This window comes from Propithecus coquereli, unplaced genomic scaffold (assembly GCF_000956105.1).
Source record: "Propithecus coquereli isolate 6110/MARCELLA unplaced genomic scaffold, Pcoq_1.0 Scaffold89, whole genome shotgun sequence".
Lineage (NCBI taxonomy): Eukaryota > Metazoa > Chordata > Mammalia > Primates > Indriidae > Propithecus > Propithecus coquereli.
Genome location: NW_012155173.1, coordinates 3299401 through 3310376, shown reverse-complemented (window position 1 = coordinate 3310376; position 10976 = coordinate 3299401). Strand labels below are relative to the sequence as shown.

The following is a 10976-nucleotide window of genomic DNA, read 5'->3' as shown; positions in this document are numbered from 1 at the left end:
CCATCGAGCACCTACTGTATCCCAAACACTGCTCTAGGGGATAGGGCTAGAGAACAAAAACACAAAAATCCTTGACCACCTGGGGTTTACATCTATTGGGAAGAGGAAGACAGATAAACAAATAACTAAGCAAGGCATGGTGCAAGCCTTTGTCAGTGCTAAGGAGAAAAAGCAACGGAGGAGGAGGTTGGTGGACGAAAAAAGATAGATAATGCAGACTTGAGTCACAGCATTTACACTCTCTGGCTGTGTCTGTGGCCTGGTTACTGAACTTTTTCTCATCTGTATAACAATTAGAGTACACTCCTCAGATGAAGCATGCAAATCTGTTAGCGGCAAGAACTAAAACTGCACTAAGTCCCACGCATTCTTCTAAACACTTTATGTGTATCATCTCACTCCATTCCCACAACAGCCCTATGAGGTAGTTATTATTAGCCCCATTTTTAAAGATGAGGAGACTGAGCTCAAAAGAGGTTCAGGTATTTGCCTAAGGGCATAATAAATGGCAGTCATAGGATTTCAATCCAAACCAAGTTCAGAGCACAAGTTATCTTTGTCTCTCTGTATTGGCTCATAAACCTCATGTATATACACACACACGTTCACATGTATCTTATGCCAGAATTGTCCAATAAGACTTTCAGCAATAATGGAAATGTTATCTCTTGGAGCTATCCAATGAGGCAGTCACTAGGCTCTTATGGCTATTGAACACTTGAAAAGTATCCAATGTAATCGAGGAACTAAAATCTTAATTTTATTTAAGTTAAATAGCCACATGTGGCTCCTGGCTACCATATTGAATAGCACAGTCCAATGATTCAGACATAACACATAGACAACAACGTTGACAGGCACATATCCAGTTAGTGGTAGAGCATCCAGACTCTATCTAGGGTATTTGAAATGTGGGAAATAAAAATTGATTATTTGGGGTAGAAGTCAACTATGTTGTCCCAAAAGTCTAATCTCAAGAGAAAATTTGATTTGTTAGGCAACAAGAAGCCACTGTAGAATTCTAAGCCAGAGAGTGACTGATAACATTATAAGGCATTTAGGAAGACATGGATACACAGTTTGGATAACTTCTAAGAAAGGGAAGGCAGTAAGGGTAATCAAGAAAAGCAAGCACCCATATCTCTTTGCAGCAGGCAGTCTCAACTCCAGTAGGGTAAGAGCTTGATAAATTAAACTGAAAAAGCTAAATGGAGCTTTCCCAGAGATAATATTGTTTGAACCTCTCATAGACAAAGGAACTAAATTGTGTAAATTTAAGGTCAGAGAAGATCCAGGAGCACAACTCATAACTATTAAAAAAATTTTAATTGCAAAATAGAAGTGATGTTTAATTAAATATAAGTCATTTAACTATTAAATTTAGCATATTTATAATAAAAATTTTAAAATTCCCTTGCATTTGAATTTTTTGAGGTTAGGTTTTCCCACTTTGTAAGAATTTCCAAGATTTTATGATGATTGTTGAGAAAACATAGCCAAATTTAATTGTAAGAAGTTATTCCTAGCTAAGTAATCACAAAACTACTGTGAATGGCAGGTAGGAAGATCAACATGTAAAGGAACGGATGAAATATAGCCTGGCATGAGAACAGAATTCTCAGTATAACTACTTACGTGACAGGAACATGAAAATATGCTGACTGTTGTTTCTTTTCTTAAAATAAACTTGCTGGTAGAATGGTGTTTAATAATTCCAACACATACATGCTCCAGGAAAACAGCAAACATAAAATGCTTAGTTTCTTCAATTTAGGCTAAAATGGACTATATGTTGCTTTCCCTTTTGAGATAAACTTGCATGGGGGAGGAGTTTGGATGACTTACAATTGATTTGGTAAAGTTCTTACATAACTTATGCCAGGAATTCCAAATCCTTCCCAATTAGACATACACCAGACCTCACCATGTATGTTTCTTTGGGAAGAAAATAATTGCACCCACTAGAGACGACAAATATTCCTTGATGTGATGTTTAGAACAGTTTTTGCATATGCGTGTACCAGGGAGCAGGCATTAGCCAACAGTTTAGTTCATTGAGATGCACACCAAAAACCACTATATATTTCTCCTTGTGCAATGATGCTGTGAGAGGTGATGTGAGTAACTGTTCTTTGAACTCCCACACATACTTCACCAGGAACTCAGCACAAACACAAGGGGTCAGTTTCATGAGGTACACAAGGTTGGAAGCATTTGAAGAGGTTTGCTTTTTCTATTCTTTGTTCTGGATTCACTTGAGCTGTAACAAGATCAGCGCCCACTCTCCTATGCAGTCAGCAGGTATTCTGGGACAAAAGCTCAGGTTGATTGGCAAGAAACCTTATCCTTAAAGTTTGAGGCACAGAGTACTTTACTGCAATTGCTGTTAGACTGGAGTGATCCTGAGATACATTTGGGCATAGCTTGGCATCTGGACCCAGTAACTTCCAAGGCCCTGAAATTGCACACCGACAACATGCAGGTGGGTTTCTTATAATCTTTGAAGCATTTGATATCTACTAAAATAGACTTTGAGAAAGAAGAAAGTTTCTTCTATGTGTAAATCATTAGCAGTGAGAAAATGGAAAGGAATTTAGATTATAATTGTTGGAGTTTGTTTTATTGTTTTTTGCTATTCAAAGGACATGGAAGAGTAAAGATAGGAGTTAGAACTCTCCAGGGGTTAAGAGTGAGCTTTGGAATCTGACAGATTTGAATTCAAATCATGACCCTACCCCAACGCCTTACCCACTGTATGATCTTGGGCAAATTACTAAACCATTAAGATGCTGAGCTTAATTTTGAAGATAACCTCTCTAAAAGGGATATTACCAGGCTAAATGAGTTAAGACATGTAAAGTGCTTAGCACGTTGCTTAGTACACAGCAAATGCTCAATGAGAGTTAAATATTATTATGAGAGGCTTTGTTGATCAAAGCCTCAATGAACAGGAGTTTAATTCACTTAATATTCCCTAGCTCTGTCATATTGCAATTCTGCATATGCCCATTGAGACAGAAAATTTCCATCTGCTTTAATGAGGTGAAGTAAGCTTGGCCTAGGTACATCCTAGATGCCTGAAGAGGTGCTTCATATTGACAGACATGTCAGATAAATTAGGAGACACTGTCAAAAAAGACTCTGATTCACTATTGGGTTGAATTTGGAAAGCCATGCTACAAGAATTTAAATGCTTGATAATAGCAATGTGCAGTGGCCCACAAAAGCAACCACTTCATGGAAAAAGAGCCCTTAACCTTTGTAATTAGAGAAGAAACTGATCTAAGTGCTTCAGTTCAAGAAAGATCATCATATAGGTTTCCTATAGGTTTTTATCACAATGATACCACTTATTACATTATAGCCACGTGTCTGTGTCTGATTCTTCTTTGTATCCCCAGTGTCTAACACAATGCCGTGTATACAGTAAGTAGACTTTAATCCAAACAAGCAAGAAAACAACCAAGTAACATTTTGCTCAATGTTCACTTTGTGCCAAACACTGGAATCAGCAGCACTTGAGAAGACAGAGATATGATGCTTGCTGTCCAGGAGACTATAATCTAGTGGAAGAGACAGATAATAACAATAAGGAACACTTAAAATAGAGTGTACTGCAAAGTGCTATATGAGGTCCAAATAGGGTTCAATGGGGAACAAAACAGGAATGGAGATGAAGCTTGAATGAACACATGTCCTTTTCTTATTTAGGTAACCTTCTGCAGACTTCGGACTCACCAGTGGTGTTTCATTCTATTTAATGTCATCCTATTTCATGCCTTGCTTTTTGGGGCTGACTTTGTGGAAGAATACTTTCTGCATTCTTTGCCTTATATAGATATGAAAGTTCTTGAAATTAAGGATAAGGCAAGAAAATTGAACGTGGAGCCCCTAAGAAGTAATCTCTCCAAATGTTACGTCCTCAGCCAGCCAGAGGTATGTAAAGGGAAGAACATTTTTTTGCTTTCTCTTATCTTCAGTAGCCCAGGAAATGGAACAAGACGGGACCTCATTAGGAAAACCTGGGGTAATGTGACCAGTGTCCGAGGGCACCCCATTCTCACATTGTTTGCTTTGGGAATGCCTGTTTTGGTACCTACCCAGAAAGAGATAGACAAGGAGTCCCATAAGAATAATGATATCATTGAAGGAATCTTCTTGGACAGTTCCGAGAACCAAACCCTAAAGATCATTGCAATGACACAGTGGGCTGTGACTTTCTGCCCTAATGCCCTGTTCATTCTCAAGGTGGATGAAGAGATGTTTGTCAATCTACCAAGCTTGGTAGACTATCTTCTCAATCTGAAAGAACACCTCGAAGATATCTATGTGGGAAGAGTTATCCATCAGGTTACACCCAACAGAGATCCTCGTAGCCAAGAATTTGTCTCTCTTAGTGAGTACCCAGAAGAATACTATCCAGATTACTGCAGCGGTGAAGCCTTTATAATATCCCAAGATGTGGCTCGGATGATGTACGTGGTTTTCAAAGAAGTACCCATTATGGTGCCTGCTGACGTGTTTGTAGGAATTTGTGCTAAGTCCATTGGCCTTATACCCATCCACAGTTCAAGGTTTTCTGGGAAAACGCACATCAGATACAACAGATGTTGCTATAAGTTCATTTTTACATCCTCAGAAACTGCAGATGCTGAAATGCCCCTGGCATGGAAGGAAATTAATGATGGGAAAGAATGTACACTGTTTGAGACTTACTATGGGCTCATTTCCTGCAAACTTCTGACATACATTGACAGCTTTAAACATTTTCACATGGACACCATAAAAAACAATGCTATGTATTTTCCTGATTAGAATTTCTTTGATTTTCCTTATGAAACTATTATTTTAAAGTTACCTTCTACCCTGTTATAGAAAGCATCCCTCCTTCCCTGTGTTTTATGTAGTTTCCCTGAATCTTTAATCATACTTAGCAAAGGTACAAAATGTTCTTAGTGCTTTGATATGCTCAATCTTATTGAGAACTCATTTTAAGAAATTTAAGTTGGTGCAGCATGATTCTTTTCAAAATAAAACATTTCTTTCAGAAAAGAGAGAACATTACATTCATTATAACCATATCTTTTTTTAACTGACAAGTAAAAATTGTGTATTTTTATGGCATACAATGTGATGTTTTGATATATGTATACATTCTGGAATGGCTGAATCAAGCTCTTTAACATCTGCATGACCTCACATTATCTTTTTTTTTTTGGTAGTGAGATCTCTTAAAATCTACTCTCCTAGTAATTTTCAAATATATATTGCTACTAACTGCCATGACCATAATGTACAAAAGATCTTCTGACCTTATTCCTCAAGTGTTCACTGTTCCTTTTTTCCGTTTGATCTGGTCTGCTGTTAAACCCCTCTATTGAATTTTTCACTTCCATTACAGTATTCTTCAGATCTATGATTTTTGTTTGGTACTTTTTTATACTGTCTCTTTGTTGAAGTTTTCAGTTTGCTCTTGCATTTCTCTCTTGACCTTGGTGAGCAACTTTATTTCCATTATTTTGAATTGCTGTCAGTTAAAGCACATTATCTCCCATTCACTTGGGTTAGTTTCTGTAGAATTATCTTGTTCTTTTATTCGGTGTATATCTTCCTGTTTCTTTATTTCCCTTGATTCTTTCTGTGCATTAGATAAGACAACTGCCTTTCCCAGACTTGTCAGGCTGGCCTTGTGTAGGACAGGGATCTCAATTTTCTGTCTGCCCAGAGATTTATTTATTTACTTACTTATTTTATGGTTTGTCATCTATTTCTTACTACAATTTATAACACCTTCTTTGACAATAGGTATAGCCTGTGGTCTTGGCAAGAGGGCATTCACAAGAACACGATTTAACTTTTGGTATTATATTTGAATGAGCAATTATAATCAAGATACACAGGACACGGCATCCCTCTGAACTCTGATGTTAAATGAATAAAATCATCATGAAATAGAATGCTAGTTGCCAGGAGCTGGGGGGTAAGAGGGAATGGGGAACAATTGCTTAAGGGGTACAGAGTTTCAGTTTTAAAGGTGAAAAGAATTCTGGAGATGATTGTATAATATTGTGAACATATTTAATACCACTGAAATGTATACTTAAAAATGGTTAAGATGGCAAACTTAATGTTACGTATATTTCGACACATTGAAAAAAATGGACAAAAAAATCAACATCATAAATGAGATTAAAGCAAAAGTCATTTTAAAGAGATAGAGTATCTCTCAGGCCATGAAAGACGTGGCCTAATTAGTGATATTAAGAGTAGGGAAAAAAGCAATATTGAAACACAACAAAAGGAGACTCAGAGTTACTAGAGATGGCAGAGGAAAGATGATCAATCTTGGGATCAGATAATTCCAGTCACTTCAGAACGATTTTGTTACAGAGCAGGGATGGTTTATCAACTTTGTCATGGCCTAAAAGAAATATATCTCAATTCTGAACATTTCACTCTGACAGCATGTTGACACAAAAGCCTCTGAACTGCTGATCTGGTGTGCAGCGGTGGGTATAGTTTTTGTCAGTGAAAGATTATCCTTTATAAATTAATGAGATGGCATCCTGGTTTATACATATTGTCCCTCTTGTTCTGACTCTGGTTAACAAGAGTAAGTTTCCCTCTCTCTAATTAACTCAAGATTGATGGTGGCTCACATCTGTAGTCCCAGTGCTTCAAGAGGCTGAGGCAAGAGGATTGCTAGAGGCTAGGAGTTTGAGACCAGCCTCAACAACATAGTGAGACCCCATCTCTAAAAATAAATAAAAACCTACCTCAGTATGGTGGCATACACCTGTAGTCCCAGCTACTTGGGAGGCTGAGGTGGGAGGATTGCTTGAGTCCAGGAGTTCGAGGATGCAGTGAGATATGATTGCACTACAACGCTACAGTCTGGGCAACAGAGTGAGACCCTGTCTCTTAAAAAAAAAAGTGACTTTATTGATATGAAAAGTTAAAGGTAAAAACATACCAATAAATAAAATGATAGCTTAAGAACCTCTCTGGTTAGCATGTTATCACTTTATCTTCTCCCAAACCACCAAAACAGGGTAAAATTCATTGATAAAGAGCAAAAAAAAAAGGCATCAAATGAACATTATAAACATTTTTTTAGAGCTTTTATGTTTATTTTTCAAAAGAATAATAGTAACAACAAAATCAAAAGACCTTATAAAAAGAATTTATTCTTAGTATAGCGAACATTATTTTAAGATTCCACACTACTCTTTTTTTTAAAGAATATATCCATGACTTTGAAAGTAGAATCAGAAAGGGAAAAAGGATCAAAAAGAAAAAAAAAAGATGATGAAGAGAATTTGGATACAATTTGGTTCTACTTTATTTGAAGTAGACTTTTTAAATAAGACTGTATGTCCATAAAAATTTTCCGAGAGAACAAAACTTACACCTTGTTGCAAAGATTAAGACGGTCAAAGGAATCTGAAAAACATTGGTTCTATTATGACAAAGTTTCCCTGCTCTTAATGTATTCCAAACTCCTGGTTCCACTTTGTATTTCAATGTAGAAATACAACAATGTTGGTGATAAAGTTATATTAGCCACTCCATGATAATTCTGGAGTCAATTGCCTTAGGAGACATTCTGGTCAAAACATGGTCCTCTATATTACACTCTGGAAGAAATCATTCAGCTCCTTCTACTGCTGTTGTGGAAACAGGTTTCACATAGTATGGACCTTCGCTTAGGTAAGTTCTGAGTCTCAAATAATTTGGGTTCCCAAAGATTTCTGCAATTGTCTTAGAATTGGCAAGTGCTTTCACCAGTTCATATTTGGCATCCTTTGAAGCTTTGTCGTGCTCCACAGACCGGTCCATCACATATTCTACAAAACCTGGACTATTAAACATAAGTTTCTGAGCCCAGGGTTGGTTTGCAATGGCCTGAAATGGAAGGCAGAAAAAACACAATTATCTGAGTCTTAAGAGGTTAAGTGTGTTAGTGGGATGGCACAATACCTGGAAAGAAATGTGGCAACTGAACCTTTAAAATGTTACACTTTGTCTAACTTAATTCCCTCCTGAGAATCTAACTTAAGAAAACAAATGTAAATATTAAAAAGCTTTGTATACAAAGATGTTCATCACGGTATGAAAGCTACAATATAAATGTCCAATAATGGGGGAATGGTTAAGTAAATTATGGTATATAGCCATAAAAAATAAAACAAACATTAAAAATAATGTTTACAAAGAATAAAGACATTTGTTATATGAATAAAGCAGATCCTAGTTAAATACAAGGCATGATTACGGCAGTGGAAAAATAAAAACAAATACTAGAGTAGAAAAGAGTATCCTAAAGACATTCTCATACATGTGCACAAGATGATATTTTCAAGAATATTCATTATAGTATCATTTGTGAGATTCTATCTAAATCTTTATTTATAGGAGAATGATACATTGTGGCTATCAATGAAACGCTGACTTTCTAATTGCCTCTTGAACATAGATACATTTTAAAAACATAACGCCAAAAAGAAAAAGCAAATTGCAGGATGATATGAAGAGCACAATACCATTTACAAATTAGAAATTCAGGATCTCAAGCTCCATCCTAGAACTACTGAGTCAGAATCTACATTTTAACAAGATCCCTAAGATTAATGCCTGAGAAACACTGGCCTACTTAGTAGCCACGGGTGAAGGGTGGATTGAAATAAAAATAGTCATCCCAACCAATAAATAAAAAATTATCTCTGTAACTGCAGCCAACTAAGCAGAGGATAAGGTCAAAGAACAAAAACAAAGTAAACTAATAATGAAAATATCAAGCAGGAGCCAAATAGCCAACTGACACAATGACGATTTACAAGGCTGAAGCAGTCTAAAAAAGCTATGTTTTTGAAGATGATAGATATATCTATATCCTTCAAGACCCAAATCACGTATCAAACCCTCCCTCTTGTCCCTGCCACTCTCCTTGTTCCCTTCCAGTCTAAGCCAAGTATGCTGCCCGAGATCCCATTATTGATAAGATTACTAAAGTGATTACTACATTTCTATAAGCCCAGGCACCATGGTTACATGCTGGGGCTAGAAAGAGAAATCAGATATGGTTCCTACTCTCAAAAAACTCTGCTTAAGAGGTGAGACAGGTCAATAAATAAACATTTTCAACATAATATAATAAATAGAACACGGAGGTATAATCCTTACCACAGCTGTAATTATGTAAGTAACTGTACAATTATATTCACTGCCTGGCTCCCTCAATAGACAGGAAGCTACATGTAAAGAAGGTCTTTATATATTTTGTTCACTGTTGTATCCCCTGTACTGAGCAAGAAAGGAAACTCACCAAATATCTGCTGAATGAATGCATAAATGCAACATATGAGAGCCAATATTGTTTAACTCAACCATGTGAGTTTGGGCAAAGCATGCAGAAGAGATACCTGAGCTAGTCCTTGAAGAATAAATGAGGCTAAACAGCCAAGTTAAGGAAGAGTGTTAGATGCAGAGAGAACAGCAAAAGTCCAGAGACATGAAACAAGCAGTTTGGTATCCCTGGAGCATTAAATGCCAGGAGGGCAATGACAGGAATTAAGGCTCAGGGGATGACCAGGGCTGGGTCAATAGAGGGTGGCAGATAAGGAGTCTGGAATTAATTCTGTGATTACATAGCATCCTGTTCAAACTTCAAACAACGTCTAATCTTTTACTGACACAGTATGTTTATAGATCTGACTCTCTCATTAGTCTCTGAGGTAACAGAAGGCAGAAATTGTACTATGCACGTGCGTATTCCCAGAGCATGGCACAGGGATGGGCTCATTGTAAGTACTTATGTGTTGAACTGGCAGAGTCCCAGAAGGACCCATGGATGAGGACAGAATACCTACTGTGAACACTTTCAAGGCAGCACAGTGCAGTTCAGGGAAGGGTTGACTACTGATGCCACGGAAGAGCTCTAGTGGGTCCGGAGATAAAGAGGAAAACCAGGATTCTGTCATCCTCAGTAGGTCATCAGTCTGCTGCTCAGGCTACAGGACAGAAAAGGAACATCTTATCACAAGGTTAACTTATCTGGAGAAAAGTATTCATCTGGGAGTCAGGAAACCTGGGATCTGATAACACTCTGTCATTAATTTGCTATGTGATCTTGGCTAAGTCTGGAGCACTCTTCCTCAAACCCTGCCCAGACCTTTCCCAGTTTTTTTCCAATGAGGTTGATTAAGCAATCTCTAGGATCTCTTCAGTTCTAACACTCTATGATTCCATTTTAACTTAAAATTGTCACATGTCACTAATGATATATGAGGGTTATCTTTTATTAAAATAAAGATGACACCTGGTCAATGTTTATATTAACTCATACAGATTTATTGACTCATACAGATTTATTCCCCAAAACATATCCCACCGTCCTTCATTAATTTATTAATCTACTTACTGGTAAGTACAGAAGAGATGAAACTGCATCTAAACATCTAATTTTTAGCTCTGTCGAGGCATTCTTTGCTTGATATCCTATTCTCTTGAGCAAGCGTTCAAAGCGAGTTCCTTTGAAGGATAACAATGAGATTTGTGTGTATATGTGGTAAAAAAACCATAAATTTACTCTTCTAACCATTTTTTAAGCATACAGTTCAGTGCATTAAGTACATTCATATCATTATACAACTATCACCACTATCCATCCCCAGAACTTTTTCATCAACCCAAAGTGAAACTCTATACCCATTAAATAATAACTCCCATTCTTCCCTACTTCCATCCCCTGGTAACCACCATTCTACTTCCTGTCTCTATTAATTTGACCGTTCTAGGTTCCCCATCTAAGTGGAATCACACAGCATTTGTCCTTATGTGTCTGGGTTATTTCAATTAGCATACTGCCGGCAAGGTTCTGCCGTGCTGTAGCAGGTGCCAGAATCTCATTCTTTTTAAAGGCTGAGTAGTATTCCACTGTTTGTATATACCACATTTTGTTTATCCATTTATCTGTC

At 37.1% G+C, this 10976-nt stretch overlaps 1 protein-coding gene across 1 annotated transcript in view; it reads right to left on the bottom strand.

Annotated features, from left to right (window-relative positions):
• Window positions 1–7250: 7250 nt before the first annotated feature.
• PSMD5 (proteasome (prosome, macropain) 26S subunit, non-ATPase, 5) overlaps window positions 7251–10976 on the bottom strand; it is a 33588-nt gene continuing 29862 nt past the window's right edge. The window contains exons 8-10 of the mRNA XM_012664436.1: window positions 10421–10530; window positions 9870–10010; window positions 7251–7905 (exon numbers count right to left, since the gene is read on the bottom strand). Coding sequence (XP_012519890.1) covers window positions 7648–7905; window positions 9870–10010; window positions 10421–10530 — 509 coding nt within the window. The 3' untranslated portion in view covers window positions 7251–7647. The remainder of the gene's footprint in view (window positions 7906–9869; window positions 10011–10420; window positions 10531–10976) is intronic.